Raw genomic sequence first — 18930 nt, 5'->3', positions numbered from 1 at the left:
TTGACGTCTCACTTGGTCTTCATTTTCTATTTTTATAACTTTACTAGTTGACACAGCAAACGTTGTTTTGCCATAAAAAAATAAAAAAGTGTCATTTAGGGGCATGAAAAATAGATGTTGGCCGATTCTCAGTCCTAGTCAATATGCTCACAAAATTTCATGAGAATTGGTCGAGCCGTTTCGGAGGAGTACGGTAACGAATTTGTGACGCGAGAATTTTATATAAGGTATTAGATATTGAAATTGTCGGTACTCTGATACACAACACTAACGTTTTCTTCACTCAGTGGGAAAATATGTTATGGTTAAACTTAAAATTTACCTTTCGTTCAAGACCCATTAGCAATTTTATATTATGTGAAAACTTTAATTGACTGGCTCAATTTATAAAAAAAAAACAATCAATATTGAGCCTAAAAGTTCCGATAACAACGCTTTTAAGCGTTTTTCTTTATAAAATATTTTTGGCAAACATTTTCTTATTTTGACGTCTATCAGAAATAGGCGAGGGTAGATTAAATTAGGCTTGTGAATACAAATTAACCGTGAACGTGATAATTATAGGCAAACAAAATTTGATCCACCCCATTTGTAGGCTTTACGTGTTCAAACCAATTAATAATATAATCTGTGTAATCAGTTTATATTTATTGGCTCGTCTAATCTATACTAAAATAATAAATCTGAAAAGTTTGCTTGTTTGTTTGTTTGAACGCGCTAATCTCGGGAACTACTGTACCTCGATTCTGTACAACTATCGAGTACCGACAACCGGCTAGCTATCGAAATTTTGACATTTAGAATGTACTGCCAAAATGTTTCCTACGACGCCCGCCAGTGGCGCTGATCAGATTTTCATACAAAATTTCTCGATGACAGTTCGGTTGTCGGTAGTCGATAGTAGTAGAGAATCGAGGCACTGGTCCGATTTGAAAAATTATTTGATAGATAGCCCATTTATTGAGGAAAGCTATAGGCTATACATCATCACGCTACGGCCAATAGGAGCAGAGTACCAGTAAAAAATGTTACAAAGACGGGAAAAATTTTGACCCATTCTCTCTTTTGTGATGCAAGCGAAGTTGCGCGAGTCGGCTAGTGTATCAATGAAGATCAAATATCACAGATTTTATCAAAACATTTATTGAATATTAACTTATTTTAAAGCATTTTACAGAAAATCACTTATGTAAATACATATCCTAGATACCTTTTTACATTACATAACAATTTTCTAATCTCATCTATATTTTTTATTAGTTACATTAATGTTACACATTCATATAGAGATTACAATTTTTAATGCAATTCGTTAATTTAATTTTTTTCTATTATTTTATTTACATATTACATTTAATCGTAGACTATCGTATAGTTCGATGTATTAACTAATTTTATCATCTAATTCGTATTTAATAAAACAATAATCTATTAAAAAACATTTATGTTATTATTTACATTAAATTTATCACTCACTTCCATATTGGGCTCAAGAATATAGAACTGGGTGAGAAATGTCACATTTAAAATTTAAAAATTTAAGTTTTTTTTTTTCTAAAAAAATATCGATATTAAAATTCTATGAGTAACAATTTATTACACTTATTACACTTTGGGAAAAAATATGTACACCACTTTTTTATTTTTTACACTTGAGTTGTCCATTTTTTTAGTTACACTACAGTGGCTTGTTCTGTGGAAAGATACCTAGCCCTGCTTCTGACTGACTCTCAGACAATGTCATGGCAAGAGTTTCCGTTGCCAGTCCTGGTGGTCTTCGTGGGCTGTGGTCTCCCCGACATCCCATCAGTGTAGGGCGGAGGGCAGTACATGACCTGTAACAAAAAAAAATATTTCAGATACAAGAAAATCTGGGTAGAAGTGGGCTAGTTGTTATGACGAAAAAGTGGGCAATAATAGTTTTTTGCCTCCAAGAACTGTTACTGAAGTGAAACACTTATATTTATCTGATTATTACAACAACAACATAAATTGTAACACCATAAAAGTACCTACACATGATTGACAAATAAAATTATCTTTATCTTTTATCTTTATTATATGAAAGAATAAATAAATTTTAACTAATAAAGTGCCCACTTTTGGGCAGCAAGCTTATAATTGAGGAAGTACTTAGTCACAAGACTAGTAAGTCAAGTGCGGATTAGAAACTTAGCTTTGCCAAGACTGCCTCTTTAGCGCGGTTGGTAGTGTCAACGACCACTACGCAAGAGGTCTAGGGTTTAAATGCTTGGTCGGGTCATAGTACTGGCATAATATTTTTCTTTGAGCAGAAAACTAGCCTACCTACCTATCGTATGGTTAGTGGTCAACCTAGTGTCAAAGTTGTTCAAGCCGCACGAAAGGCCTTTGACAACAACCGGGACCGACTTTTTACGTGCCCTCCGAAGCACGGAGACGCCCAGTTCAAATACCACTATACGCTCACCCATCTATAGAATGACCGCGCCAACATCATCATCAATCTGTTAAAAAAATTAACGTACGTTGTATCAAGAATAAAAAAGTCCGTACGTCGGTCTGTCCAATAGGTTCTTAAAATTATGGTCTCAATAACTGAACACAAGATTTGTAAGTACGTTGCGATAGAATTATAAAAAAAAACAATATTTACATTTTATAATGTTTTAACAAGAGATCCTCCTTAATCTTTTTAAAAGCGAAGTCTTTTATTACTTAGTATGAATTAACACTGCGCCTGAAGGCATACGAATTACATCAAATCACAATCTTAAAAGATCTTTGATCTTTCTTCCCGTAATCACTTAGTAACATTTAAATATAACATTGTTATATATTTTATTAACATTTATTATATTGTTACTTTGAAATATTCTATTCTCTTTTTCAGTTTTATTATTTGTATAACAATGTTAGCTGGTTTCCGTGGGTTCGTGCGCAAAAGAAATGTATTTTGTTATATTTTTTCTAATTTTGACTATATTATTTCCTTATTCTATAGTATCTCTTACTCTTCTGACTCTACTCGAACTTGTATCGAACTATATCTCGATTAAAAGATGACGTTAACGTTTTACATATTTCATATTTTATACATAATATAATTTTGGATATATGTGTGTATTGATTAGGACAGTGATTATATATGAAGGCCTGCATAGTCCTTAAGCCGTACTCAGCCGGCGTGGTGGACTCACTAAAGGTGAAACGTTATCAGTTTTATTAATATAAATATATTTTTTTATTTAAATTAAACAAGAGATAAAGAGTTTATATATAAACGCATAGTAAATAATATAATAAATTATAGCAGCCTTGTCATTTCCTACTGTCGGTATAAATGGCGAGCAATTAAAATTCCTCAAAAAATAGTTCTCGCGGAATACGCTAGAGGCGCTAATTCCCTTTTTTTCTTAGTTACTCTGTAAATCAAAATTATGATAATTTTTCTCAGTGTTCTGTTACTGATCACAACAGGTATGTTATTGTTATTATAAAAAGATATTATTATTATTAGGGTACAAAAAAGAAACAAGAAAATCATTGTATTTATCCAACAACTTAGTACTTAGGTTGCAGCGGAGGAGTACGAAAATACAAAATGTTGAACATCGGTAAGCCGCAGTCTTTTGCAGCTGATAGTGGCTTTGATTATTAATTACCATCTAGATAATATATCGTCTACATTCTCTACTTAGCTGTCAGGCTATAATCTCTGTTCTTTTTCAGATGTGGTGCAAAGTGCTTGTAGAAAAAGTTACAATTATAATCCAAAAGCAGGTGGACGGATCAAGGTTCATGAAGATGCAGTGAATTTCGATTTGGCCAGTCAGTACTGCAATTATGAAGGTATATTCTTATTCATTTAATTACGTATTTACTGACTCTCTGGCGCGGTCGGTAGTGTGTCTGACTGTTAATCTCGAAGTCTCGGGTTCAAACTTTCGATACTCGACGGTACCGACTGTACAGAATCGCGTTACTGTTCTCTATACGTCAATGAAAATGACAATCAAAGTTCGTTATGTTACCCTTATAACCTTCATAAGTGTCAGTTAACTGAATATGAAATATTAATGGGTAAACCGACATGTTTACAGACAATAAGGTTTAACCGCGCGAAGCGATAGACGTCTCAATAATCTATCTTGACAAGGAAATGGATAACGTTGTTGCCACACTATTAGTATTAGTTACCTTAATAATGTTATAGCATTACTGTTTTACAAGGTGATGTTGGCAGAGGTATTTGAAATACACTCACGTATTGGCATGTAATTAGTACCATGTTATAGGAGGCGAGCCGATTGCAATACTTAGGCACCAAACTTTGGACCAAATCTTTGTGTGATGAGTACGAGTATTTGTTTTGAGCCTGGTTGTTAATGTGAAATGTTTATATGTATTCATATATTTACCTATTATTGTATATTTATTGTATGTTATTTTCATTTATGTAATTAATATGTATGTATATGTATTATTTTGTATATATTTAATTATATGTTAGTATATATTTAATATAATTATTAATTTACACTCATGTTGTCTACATCTATTATTATTTATTTACACACTTTTCTCATCTCACTCTCCTTCTTCTTTTTAAACACCTTCACAACAATCTCTGCATCACCCTAAGGTAGACTGGCAGAAAATGCCCCTGGCATTGAGTCCGCCTTTATACAGCTCTGTATACAAAGTTTAAAATAAATAAAATAATAAAATGTTGATCAGTTATTTGGTTACCATATTTCTTAACGAGGACTTTAAAATTTGTTTTCATACATTTATCTACCAGATAGCCTATTCATAAGCCGTACAACTGAGTATTAGATTTTCCGTCGCCGTATAAGGCCGGCCACAATTACGTTCTGTATCGGAATTAGGCTTTCTGATCGGGAATTCAGATTCGGAATTCCATAAGACTGGCGCAAACGACTGGCTTTAAAAAAAAGAATAAAAAGAAAAATAAGAATAAAAAAAAATAACTGTTTATATTATTGTTATAATTTTTTTTTTGTAAGCTTGGCATTCAGGTTTTGAATCTGTATTCCTGTAGCTGTATGCCGCCGGCCTAATCGTCAAATATACCAATCCCATTAAATAGAACAAAATCTCGTTTATTTTCACATCAAAAGTGGTTCTACGAAGCACTCAGTACAAAGTTGAGTTCGTGTTTACAAAACGTCTATTACATTTGAAGAACTATGAATTATTTTAGTGAACTCAAATTTTGAGTGACGGCCGTATATCTTTGAATGTCAGGTCGTTCAATTCCCGCCATGATGGTGACGTCATTGCGTAAGAATTTGAGGAAATTTCTGGAAATGAATTACGTCATACCTTATTTAAACGAAAGTAAATCTGTATTATACGCTTTCAGGGCTAAAATACTGAACTGTTATCGATATAATATAGTGATACTAGAAATAATCGAATAATGGAAACATAAATTTATCCCAAGACACAGAACACTCGTGCTCATCACGCAAATAGAATGCGATATTAATTTTTATTTTTAAGAAGACAACTCCCGCACTAAAAGCTGCTCCTGTGTCGCGGGGACTTTTGCACACATACAAACAACGGACTAAAAGTACAACCTGACTCGAAACAACTATTTGTGGACTGCACAAATAATTGCTTCGTCAAATCGAACCCATAACCTTCCGATTAATGGTAGTGGCGTGGCGACTACCTTAACCACTGCACCAGGGAAGTCGTCAACAAATTTTAGGTCGGGGAAAAAGTCTTTTCGCATTATAGTATGTATGAACTTGTAATATTATCTTTTCTCTACATAAAAAGCTCTATATTTGGGTACCTCATGTGCTCACTAAAAGAAACCTAATAAACCGTATACTCATTTGTGATTCTCGAAGCCAAATAGATTTTATTACAAGTTCATACATACTATAATGCGAAAAGACTTTTTCCTCGACCTAATATCTAAACTAATCTATACTAATATTATAAAGCTGAAGAGTTTGTTTGTTTGAACGTGCTAATCTCAGGAACTACTGGTCCGATTTGAAAAAAAATTGCAGTGTTATATAGCCCATTTATCGAGGAAAACTATATATAAGAAGAAGCTATATAAAGCTATATAGCTATAGAAGAAAGGTTATAAATCATCACGCTACAACAAAAAGGAGCAAAGAACCAGTAAAAAATGTTACAAAAACGGGTAAAATTATGACCCACTCTCTTATGTGACGCAAGCGAAGTTGGATGGGTCAGCTAGTAAATAACGAGTTATTCCGTTCGGATCCCCAATACTGATACCCTAGTATTTTAAAATTATTTTCTATTCCGGTCTGATCCCCCGTATATAAACATTATAATAAATTTAAATATTTTGTTCCGATCGGATACCCTGACTGTCTATTATCACATTTTTAGGACAGTCAATAACAAAATATGTATACAGGTTCTATTAGATTATGTTATAGAATTAATATATATATATTTTTATTAATCTCATCTCTATACATTTTGACCCAAATCTTTCTTAGTATTTCAGGAACATGCAGTCTATTTAGATTTATTCATTTCTTTGGCTAGCTCAACAGTTGAATCCTATTTATTTATTTGTTTTATTTTTTTTACCCATTACTGTCCCGCTGCAGGGCAAGGGTCTCCTCCGAAACGAGGGGAGGGGTTAGGTCTTGAGTCCACCACGCTGGCCGAGTACAGGTTAGGGGACGTTGCATGCCCTCAATAAATGTATTAAACAAATTTTAGGCTTGCAAGGTTTCCTCACGATGTTTTCCTTCACCGTAAGAGCAAGTGATAATTATTTCTGGCATCGTTGCGGCAAAGTCTGAAGCTTTTGTAATATATTTGCCTGCGAAATAGGCTGTTGGTGTGTGAATGTATTGTCTATTGATTCCAAAGTAACCAATCATTGATGAGTTAAGTTCGTGATGTCGTTCTGAGAAATCGGTTATTAATGAGACTGTATTAGTCTTATTTCTACACTGAATATGATTACTGTGATAATTTTATATCAGTATTTAATAATTGAAATTTGATGTTTGTTATTTGACTTATGTTTACATTTTTTTTATTATATCATTTTTTTCAAATCCTAGTTTTAACAAAAGATCATTGTGCGATAATGTGATTACTGTTATAATGTTATATAGGTAGTACTTCTATTTCAAAAGACCAAATAATATAAATCTGCGATGATTGTAACTCGAATCAGTTTTTATTTCTATAAATAAAAACTGACTCAATACTTTATAAGGCTTTTTACCCATAGATGAAACTAATGTGTATCGATAGGATTATAAACCCTAAGTTATATACTGAAGTCCGTCAACTTTTTAAGATATTTAATGTAATACCTACACTTAAAAATGTATAAAAATACCATATTTTTACCAAAACTTTTTTGTATGAGACTCACAAAAACTCAAAAATGGCACAGGTCACTCTTTTTTTTTAAACTGATTTTGATCAGCGTCTCTTAAAATAACCCAACAGTAATTGACTAACAAACGTTTATATCCAAAAACCTTTGAACTTCTCTTTACAATTTTTTTTTATAAAGTAGTGAATAACATCTGTTTTTTATTGACTGTACTTATCCATTAAATATAGGAAGGGGATCAGACCGGAATGGTAAAGTTGAAAGTGGATCAGACAGGAATTAAAAAATAATATTAATTGGTAGTGGATCGGTTTGGGGGATCAGACCGGAATAACTCTAAATAACTATACGGTTAATATCCTCACCTTTCGAAACGCGACCCTGAAGTTTTCAGAGAGAAAGGCGTAGAGGACAGGATTGACGCAAGAGTTCATGTACGCTAGTACATGCGACACGATCTGCGCCGTCACTGTGAAGTAGGTGATGTTGTACGCGTCCAGCGCTTTCACCAGCAGGATGATCTGCAACAAAAGATATTTATACCAATCAAATCATCCATTCTAATATTATAAATGCGAAAGTAACTCTGTCTGTCTGTCTGCTACTCAATCACGCCTAAACTACTGAACCAATTTGCATAAAATTTGGTATGGAGATATTATGATACCGGAGAAAGGACATTGTGTGCAGGTTTGAACCATCGACCACTTCTTGAGAAGCGAATGCCTCAATCACATACTAGTAGTATGTATAATATAAATAAATAAATATAATTGGACAACTCACACACGATCATTTGATTCCAAACTAAGCAGAGCTTGTACTATGGTAACCAAATAACTGATAAACATACTTATATACTTCTAAATACATACTTATATAGATAAATTGACATCCATGACCAGAGCAAATACTCGTGCTCATTACACAAAGATTTGTCCCGGGTGGGATTCGAACCCACCACACGCGGCGCTACGGTGATAATAATAATATGTATATGTAGTAAGTAGGTAAGCACAATTTTCTTAAGAACCATCTAAATATATATATCTAGTCATTTATTTTATTGGGATATAGCTGATACATTCTATGTATGTCATTCTAGAACGTCTAAAAGGTTCTTAACTAAATTATTTTTTCACCTGCAATATAATATAACTCTTATATCCAAGTAATTGAATACATAATACAATGTGTCACTCGTTCTCCAAATAAAAGATCAATAACGAAACACGTCAGAGAAAATTAATATTTATTACTTTTATATCATATTGTATTATCTGTGGATACGTGAAGGGTTTCGTGATAGGCTGTTTTTCTATTAGCGAGGTAAAACGAAGATCACAAGGGCAATTTTCTATCACTATCGACTATCGACAAGCTCATAGCTAGTTGCACTGACCGGTCGGTAAACGATCAGTGGGTTAAGCAACCCTTGGTGCGGTCAATCTGTAGATGGGTGACCGCATAGTAAATAGTCGGTCCGGTTGTTGTCTACTAAGATAACAGTCGTTAAGCCATGTCAAAGGCTTTTCGGGCGGCTTGAACAACTTTGACACCAGCTTTGACCACTAACCAAATGTATGAAAATTTGATCAGCACCTCTATCGGCCGCCGTAAGAACTATTTTCGCAGCACATATTAAATGACAAACAATGTCACTTGCGTTTTTAGTATTTTATAGGTTAAGTGCTACTAATAGCCAATGCATCTATATTTGAAATAAAATGTAATAAACTATTAATTTGATCCGTGTTCAAAAACATCTATTAAAATATACATTAACATGTACTTCATCTAAAAAAAGGGTTTCTTATAAACTTAACATTCAGAATGAAAGTTAAACTATGTACGTAAAACTAAAATTTTATTCAAACGAACATCAACCAGACTTCGCAATTAATTAAAAAAGACACCACTATGAAATAACAAGTGTATTTTATATTTATCGTCAAAATTTTACAATGGAAAATATTAAAAATGAAAAATGGGGAGCGTAATAAAAACCATCTTGAAGTAATATTACGACTTTTGATAACCACTCAAACGAAAGGGGAATTTTAATTCGTTTTTGAGAGGCTTTCTTTAAAAATATGGATTTTGAATCCTTATGAAACGGAGCCGCTGTCTGAAAAAGTAATTTTAATATAATTTGTTTCAGTATTGTGTTTAATAATTCAGATACGACGAGAAAAAAATCTACAGTCGGTACTATCGAATAGGGAGCGTTTGAAATTTAAAATGACTTGGAGAAAATTGTTCTTGCCACATAAGCTGAACAATGAAAAATTTATCCCACTGATCTTTTGCATACAAAATTCTTCAGCAGGTAAAAGGTGTCAGGTGTGGAGGCAACTGTTTGTCCTGGCGACCAGATTCTTTTTGGGTCTTATAGTATTCATCATTAATTATCATCATAGCCCTTCTTCCAACTTTGCTGGAGACGACTTCCAGTCTCACCGGATGATGTCTTCCACAACTTTGTCACCTGGATTATAACACGATAGAACCTACCCTTCAGTAAGACTGGTTGTCAGACTTTCAAGATTCTGACTACTGTTAACGACTGTCAAAGATCTCTGGAAATGAAAGCCGGGACCCACAATTCAACATTCCTTCCGAAACACGGAAGAACTTGATATGTTATAATTAAGATGTTCACCCATCCACGAAACAACCTCAGTAGCTTAGCTTAGAGATTGATTCGTTACTGTTGTTATACACCAATGATTCCAGATTATCAAGCCATCTGGCAAAGATATAACACTTAACTAAATAAGATATATCACTGTTATCTAAATACTAAATGCTAAGTAATCAATCACTGTAAGAAACAAGAGACTGTACACTCAGGGTGCGGTGTTGACGTAACGTTGAATACACAAGGCGCGTCTCATATAAGTTAAAAGCTTGTGTCTCTACACATGCTGTATTTTTAAAATATTAGTCTTACGTGCGTAGTACTTGTAACTGGCAGTCCTGTATGGATGTGAATCAGACAAGGGAAGTTTGTAAAGGTCGTACCAAATGGAGTTATTTGGTATCTACCTACCTCTTTGGGAAAAGGCATAGCATTATATATGTGTTCTTATGTCCTTAAAAAATCTCATTTTCGGATGGTATAAGGCAATCCGTATACCATCCGAAAATGAGATCCTTCGTTCACATGCGTGTAAGGCCAGTGTCTTACACGCATGTGAACGAAGGATATCGCATTCAAAGTCAACTTTGAAGAAGTATTTGAAATCGCCATAGTATTTTTTATCTACCAACGTTTTGGAAAAGCTGCTCGTGAAAAGAAACGGCAAGAAACTCACACCACCGTAGGTAAAAACGAAGAATGCCATTTTCCTCTAACCGGAAAAACTTTTACTTCTTTCAAATGTATATTATATTTTCTCACGGGAAACAAAAAGATACATTTATAATAATAATAGGGCACCTTGAGGCGAGGTGTCGGGGAGTAGCGACCCCGCGGTACCTGAGTGCTCCAGGGGGAAGTCCCCCTTCCTCATCTCCGGCTTGCCTTAGTTGGCTGGTCGGAGTGAAAACTGACGAGGAAGCGGTCCCCCGCCTCTGGCTTGCCTTCATTGGCTGTCCAGAGTGGAGTCGCGAGAGCAGAGCTCCCACTCTGTTCGGCGGACGGATACTGAGCGTAAGTGGCTAGTGGGCCAGTGATGCCGGACCCTCAGGGAGCAAGTGATCTGAGTTTAACGTCCAGCGAGGCCTCTCCGTCCTTCAGCCGCTCACGTCCCTGTTGCCCCCTAGTTGCTATTCGTGCGACTTGATTAGGGTGGCCCAGTTTGTGAGTTGGCAAGTCTCCGCCTGCCATTTTTACATGTTATTGACATTGTTTTCGGCAGGCGCCATAGTTCCCGTAAATTCCTAGTTTCCCAGTCCATAAGCACCTCATCCAATAGTCCAAGTAGTTTTTCCCTTTAGTTTTGCCATAGTCCCACACAGTCCGGTGACTGTCCTTGGGTGCATTTTATAGTGTAGACAGGGATAGTCACCGGATTGTGACACCTTACATACTGTTTGAATATTAAAGCTGTCTTAATGGGCCTCTACGTGTTGGCTTCGGCCCCACGCACGCCTTCTAAAAGTCCGGGACTCCATAGTCCCGAGATAATGAACAGATATACATATATAATACTAATCTGGACGAATTACTGGTTACAATTTAAATTTTATTACTGAGTATAATAATATGAAGACAATAGAGGTAGAAGGCGCTTATAATCAATGAGAACAGTCTCTAAACTCAACAACTAAATCAACACTGTAACCAAAACGTACCGTCGACAATAAACAAACCTCTCATCATTTACGCCTAAATAATTGTCTGGAATGTTGCCTAGATTCATTTCTGTCGGTATTTTCCTATTCCGGCCTGAGCGAGGCCATTTATAACGCTAAATAACAGTAAATAGAGCGTGGCTGTTGTTATTAGAAACTGGTTTTGGTAATTACGTTGCACAAATCATCTGTTTCTGGGTATATTTTAGTTGTGTGCATTCGCGAGATATAAGATACTAAATATTTTACTCTGTGAAGTTCTTTTTGAGTTTGTCATAGTGCTTTTCTTTTTGTAAAATCACATCAACGGCCTGCTTTCTTAATATTAAAATGTACAACGGGTTTTGCATGCGCGGTAAAAAATGTAAAAGTTACGATCCCTTATTTGGTCTGCCTAAAACCTCGATTTGTATAATTTGGGTTTTAAATAAGTTATAATTAATTTTGTGAATAATTTATCTGCATACAAACCGTTGTGAAAAACCAAAACAGTTTTATTTCTACAATGCTGTGATAGTTTTCTCCTTTCTATCACATTTGAAATAGAAATTTGCAATTTATTCAGAAAATTGTTCCTTTGGAATACGCTAGAGGTGTTGATTATTTTTCTATTAAAAAATCACAACAGCTTCTCGATAGTCCATAGTCGTAGGAAATAGCTATTCTGATCTGATGAAATCTGCAACTCAATTATTTGGCACTTTCGCGACAATTTAGTTTGATATTGTAGGTATGTTTTCTAGAGTTCCAAGCGGAACCCTATACCAAATTTTTCGCATTTTTTTGATTGCGATGATAAGGAAGCGAGTCCGACTCACATTCGGCTGGTTATTTTTTCACTGTTTATTATCTAATTTCTTTTATAGATTATAAATCATGCTAAAACAAAACAGTAATTGCTCAGTTTTAGCGTAGTTAAATAACTTTGTCATGAATACAAATTATAAATATCCTTTTAGTTATAATAAAATGTTAGAGCCAGTGATGTAGGTAAAGATATAACAATTCAAATCGTACCATTACAGTTGTATTTATCCAGTGCCAATAATCCTCTTACTCCAAGGCCGGTAAGATCCTAAACATTCATGATATAATTTCGTCTAATTGCCAATTAAAACACTCCAAATTTAATATCAGTAAAGACGATCCATTTTCTGGAATCGCCTTAGAAATAAATAGGTCATTAAGGCTGACTTTCGTTTAATCGGCTTGGGTTTAAAGTAAAATATTTATTGGATTCTCGTGACTATTTGAAGTTGAAAAATGGAGCTTATGTCCTTTTTCCGGGATATTATGTGTTAGTCTATTATTATTTATTTAATTTATATAAAGACGTATTCATAAATTCGTAAATACAGGTTCAAGTAGCAGAAATTAGGCATGATTCTGTTATAATCTAGCAAGAGTTCGCAAGCATTCTCATTTTGGCTTGAGCATGAATGACTGTCATTTGAGTGTTTGGTCATATTTTTAATAGATCAAGATAAAAATGTATATTCAAATAATTTTTCAAGTGAAGAATAATATACTTAATTATAACAAAGTTTGAATTTAAATTGGCCTAAAGGTATCCACTCAATCGTATTTTATGTAATGTTAACTTCAAAAAGAGACTCTATACGTAGGCGGTATCTATTTTTCGGCAAATAATTGCTCAGTGAATTTAAATTATTTATGATAAGTTTATACAGTAGTTTATATTTAAAGAAATAGAGCAAAAAGGTGGGCTTTGCTTTAAATCCCTTAATTTAGATATTTGTTTCAATTTATATGAAATGTCCTACATTTAATTAGTTTTATTTAGTTAGTCGTGGGTAGCAGGTAATTTTCATTAAAGTTGAAATTACAAATTAATTGTAGTTAAATAAGTTGTAATAGTAAGTCAGTTCTGTTTTGCTATTTTAGATGAGATACAAAGTCCTTACCAACACTTCCTCAGCATGGATTCACGTTTTTCTCCTCCCCAAAATCGGGACATAACCTTTGTCTAACGGTTACGGACTCTTTTATCATTATTTCAGCATTAGTTAAACAGCTTGAACGGGCTCATTTTGTTATTTATCAAATTTTATATGCTCACCTGTATTGGACACCAGCAGACAGCAAACACCACGACGACCACCACAACCATTCTCGTGACCTTCTTCCTCCCCCTCCGGCTCTCCGCAGATACCCTCCCTCCTGGCGCACTCTTCCACAACCTCGTCAACATACACATGTACAACACACTAATCAAAGCTAAAGGAATCACATACGAAGATAGGAAAAATGACATCTGGAAACCCAGCTTGCTGTACCCCTGCTCCTCAAGGAACACGCAAGAAGAATGGTTCCTATGGAAATAGGAGTACTCTCTTTCCCCATGGCAGATGCCTACGGGAATTGCTGTTGTTAGAATCACCACCCATATACAAGCTATAGCTAGTAATGCGTTCTTCTCTGTTCTGATAGACATGGAGGCTATAGGATGAACTACAGCCATGAATCTGTCCAAAGACATGAGAACAAGAGTATAGACAGAAGCATGGGCTGTTACTACTATGAAGTATTGGACTACTTTGCACCACCAGTCCCCGAAGGGCCATCGAGGCATGACGTAGTCGGTGGCAGTGAATGGAACGCAGAATATAACGAAGAGTAAGTCAGCGACAGCCAGATTGATGATGAGGAGGTTTGTTGTGGATCTCATGCCAGGGTTAGCGGCGACGACTAGTACGACCAAAGCATTGCCTACAAGTCCGACTATTCCAATAAATCCGAAGAAGATGGGCACCACTCTTGATACTACTTTTTCAAGCAGTTCTCCGTTTTCAATGTCCATGTTGTCATTGCAAGCGCCGAGTAGAGCCTCATCGCTTGTCAAGTTGAGGCAGAGGTTAAAGAATTCGTCTTCTGTGGACTCCATTTTGGTTGAGTTATTCAATACTTCATGTCTTGAATGTTATCTGAAACAATAGAGAGGCAGATTTTAATCGTTTTTTATTACTTAAAGATTGGCATAGAGGCACGTTATATATTATAAAGAATCAAATCATCTGTGTATTAAAGATACAGTCGTTCTAGTGATGACTGGTCGAGTTTCTAAGAACATCATTTTGATTTCCGGAACTAAGAGTAAAAAGATCATTTACAATCCCTAATAACTAAGATTACCAAAACATAAGTACCAAAGCCAGACCAAATGAACCAAACGTAATAAAAAATGAAATAATGTAGGCCAACCCTATCATTCTTTGATCACCCAAAAGAGTAAATAAGCCAAGGTCTTAACCCTTCAAAGTCTAGACATCGCAATTTATTTCCATACGTAATAATTTAGATGACAAACAACACGAGATTCGTATATTCTCGAATTTTCTACTTGACGAATTTCTCCTGATTGTTATTCCGTTTTTGTGAAGAGGAAATTTTATTTCCGGGAACTTTAAACAATCTTTTTCATCTTCCTATCAGAATTGGTCCTTTGCGTTTTATTGGTAATGTAATTAAAGGTTGTCTTTGAGTGTAAGGTATATTATTAACTAGCTGATCTCCGCAACTTCACTTGCGTGTTTTTGCCTCTATGGCGCGGTCTGCGAGTATATGCGATTGCGGCCCAAGAGTTCTCGGGTTCGAATCCCGGGCCGGGATAAAAGTCTTTTCCTGAGTTTTCTGTTAACTATTCCTCAGAAATTTCCTGGAGTTAGGAAATTGAGGTTTGAGATCTCCGTGCCTCCGAGGGAACGTAAAGCCAGTCCTGCGCCTGGCCTAACACTAGTTGTGTCGGTTTAGCCATCCCACTGGCCTATGAAAGTAAAGGAATAGAGAGTGTACCTGTATTGTGCACACACTTGGACACTATAAACAAAGTCCTGCGTAGTTGGCTGGTCTTAAAACAATCCCCCGTAGCCAAATTTTGGCCAGAAGGACATTATTACAACACACAAGCCACGTCAAAGGCCTAGTGGCTTGAATGACTTACACATTAGGACCACTGACCATGCCATGTATGAATGAACGTTATCCTCGAAGGTGTCGGCTGAGGTGTGTGGAATATATTTATGATATTATTTTCGTGAGGGGCAAGCCTATTGTCATATTACGTTTACGTTTCCTAGGCCCGGGTTACTATTGAATATTCTAGTGATATTTTATTTTTATACACACGTAACTTCGGAAGTTCATTACTGTGTTGCGACGGGTTCGAACCTTCGTACCAAGCGCGTACTCGGGTACACACTTTGAGGAGCTCGTGGCTGAGTAACAACAGCAGAGAGAGTTTCTGGATGGGTGATGAGTTCCGGAAAGCAATTTGAATTGCAGATACCGGCTGTCATTTTCAACAGTCGTGACAGACGTTACCAGTAGTCAGAAGCTTGAGATTCTGACGACCAGTCTTACCGAAGGGTGCCGTGTTATAGCCTAGTTAACTGGGTGGTGGAGGTCCGATACGCAGTCGTTTCAGGTAAAATACCGGTATTCAGTTATATCCGGTGAGACTGGAAACTGAATTCAACAAATTTCGAAGAAACTCCAACCTGATTATCATTTAATCGACCACTCTACAAATAAAGCCGCTATTATATAATAAACACTAAATCATAATAACAAATAATATAACTATGTTTGAAACTATTTGAAACCGCAGTGAATTGAACGATGATTCGTGGAAATTAAAATTATGTGGCCTGTTTTGAGTTAAATGATGATTAACTGAACAGCGGGCATAATTTTGGTAATGGTTATTTATTCATGTATGACCAGTATATAATACAGTCCAGTAACTAATCATAATCAGACATTAACTAAGCGTGCATCCAATATTTCAGTTCGTTTCGTACATTTATGTAAATGTATCTATATGAGTTAGTGTTTAGAACTATTGGGTCGGGGAAAAAGTCTTTTCGCATTATAGTATGTATGAACTTGTAATAAAATCTCTTTGGCTTCAAGAATCACAAATGAGTACACGGTTCATTAGGTTTCTTTCAGTGAGCTCGTGAGGTACCCAAATATCGAGCTTTTTTGTGAAAAGGAAGATTTTATTACCAGGTCATACATACTATAATGCGAAAAGACTTTTCACCGACCTAATATACAACGTGCCTAATTGGAGCGGCACGTTGTATATGTATGTTTATCAGTTATTTGTTTACTATAGTACAAACTCGGTTTTATCTTATCTTAGGGGTGGGGGTGCCAGTTAATGCCTGGCTGACACTTCGACCATTCCTGATCCTTTGTGTCACCCCCTCCTTTGCTACTCTAGACGTTGGGGGGCAGGTCAAAACTTATCAGTTTTGCTATGCACCCCACCGGAAGCAGCCTGTAGTCTTCTGGTTTAGGGTAACAGCATCCTAGAAGATCCATTCTTTTCCTTCCTAAAGCATCACACTCGCACAGTATGTGTTTCATGATAACTTTTAAACTCTCGCGTTGCATGTTTAATGTATAATAGAATACGGGAATTAACGCGAACACACATTTTACCTTAAAATGCCTAACGTTTCGGCGCAGGTTGCACTCGCCGTGGTCCCAGGCAGGCTTCTTCATTGCAGTGCCTGCATTTGGGGTCATCTATGGCTCGGTTTAGTTTAGAATCAAATTATCATGGGTGAATTGTCCAATGATACTGATTATATTCATTTTTAAAAGAAATCTATTTATATTCTCAAGTCTTCTCCTTTCTTCCAGATCATCGAAATCAAGTCAGCAAATTAAAGACTTCAAAATACAAATTGATTATCACTAGGCAGGACGTTGCTACTTTAACGTAACGTGTTAATCATTATAATCTAAGAGAGAAAGCAATGTACAGCATAGTAGCTTTCAATTGTTTGTTTGTTTGTCGTATGGTTAGTGGTCAAGCTCGTGTCAAAGTTGTTCAAGCCGCCCGATAGGCCTTCGACATGGCTTAACGACTGTTATCTTAATTGACAACAGCCGGGATTGACTTTTTACGTGCCCTCCGAAGCACGGAGACGCCAAGCTTAAATACCACTATGCGGTCACCCATCTACGGAATGACCGTGCCAACGGTAGCTTAACTCACAGATTGTGAGCCCTTCTGATCCTCTTAAAAGTATCATATTATAGTCTACATTAAAGACAAACTATAATACTTAGTGGCGTATAATCCTGGTATTAATTTAAACAAAATTACCAATTTAATAGGAAATTTCAGGGAAATGAAGGAATACGTTTCTTAGGAATAAGTTTCTTAATAAAATAATATGAGTTCATGTCTAAGTAATTTTCAAAGCTAACTTTACCGACCTCGTTGACTAAAGTTTAGCTTGTTATAGTTTATCGCGAACTTAAATATGATTTAAACTATAAGCAGGTAAGAGAGACGCAGGGGACGACCTAGAAATACATACACAGTAGCTCAATTCTCTACTACTATTGACTACTGACAACCGGATAGGTATCGATAAATTTTGCACGAAAATCTGTTTAGCGCCTCTACCGGGCTCCATAAGAACTATTTTGGCAGTACATTTTAAATGTTAAACTCTCGATACTCTCTGGTTCGATTTCGATGGTTCCAATTTTAGGGAATCGCGCTGAGGAGCCCAGCAGAGGCGTCGCACCGAATGTCATTCAAAATTTTTCGATAGCCAGCCGGTTGTCGGTAGTCGATAGTAGTAGAGAATCGAGCTACTGGTTTATTTATATTACAATTATAGACATGTTTTAAAGTTAATCCGTCTGTTTTTTGTTAACCTGTCATGTATAACCCTAAACATTATGACGGTTTTTTGATGAGCCGACGATGGCGAGGAATAGCAGAATGTTTTTGATAATATTTGTTGATTGATTGACGTAACAATCCTTGACACGGAATGTAAATAAACAATAACTGCAAGCGATATTATGAACTACTAGCCTGAGCCCATGGCTTTGCCCAGGTATTCATTCTTTGCTTTGCTAGCCTTAGCGTTCAAATGTATACCTGTCAAAGGAGATCATCCAGGCCTGAATCTTCAAACTTGTATAACTCGGTTCAAAGTGATCCTACAGGTTTTGTGCCATACCAACTATTGCTTCGAATGGCTCTATCGATATATGCTATTTTTTTTTGTTGGCCGGTACTTTAAGAAAAGCCCAAAATGGATGATCTCCTTTCATTTATAGTAGTTTAGCTGCTTCATCGTTAAAGTGTTAGACAAACAGACTTTCACATTTATACAATTAACAGGAACTTTATAATGACTATAAACTTCTTTAATACGTTTACCTATTCAACTAATGTTAAAAAATTTCACAGTTCTGAGCTGAGTAAAAAA

At 35.7% G+C, this 18930-nt stretch overlaps 1 protein-coding gene across 2 annotated transcripts in view; it reads right to left on the bottom strand.

Moving 5' to 3' along the window:
* Window positions 1–1133: 1133 nt before the first annotated feature.
* The window catches only part of AstA-R1 (allatostatin A receptor 1), a 209858-nt gene continuing 192061 nt past the window's right edge, over window positions 1134–18930 (bottom strand). For both annotated transcript variants that reach the window (XM_076117527.1, XM_076117528.1), the window contains 3 exons: window positions 13743–14607; window positions 7729–7884; window positions 1134–1835 (listed from right to left, as the gene is read on the bottom strand). In XM_076117527.1, coding sequence (XP_075973642.1) covers window positions 1731–1835; window positions 7729–7884; window positions 13743–14567 — 1086 coding nt within the window. In that variant the 5' untranslated portion in view covers window positions 14568–14607 and the 3' untranslated portion in view covers window positions 1134–1730. The remainder of the gene's footprint in view (window positions 1836–7728; window positions 7885–13742; window positions 14608–18930) is intronic.

The sequence above is a fragment of the Anticarsia gemmatalis genome, chromosome 8, assembly GCF_050436995.1.
Source record: "Anticarsia gemmatalis isolate Benzon Research Colony breed Stoneville strain chromosome 8, ilAntGemm2 primary, whole genome shotgun sequence".
Taxonomy (NCBI): Eukaryota; Metazoa; Arthropoda; class Insecta; order Lepidoptera; family Erebidae; genus Anticarsia; species Anticarsia gemmatalis.
The sequence above is the reverse complement of the archived record's forward strand: the minus strand, read 5'-3'. Positions and strand labels throughout refer to the sequence as shown.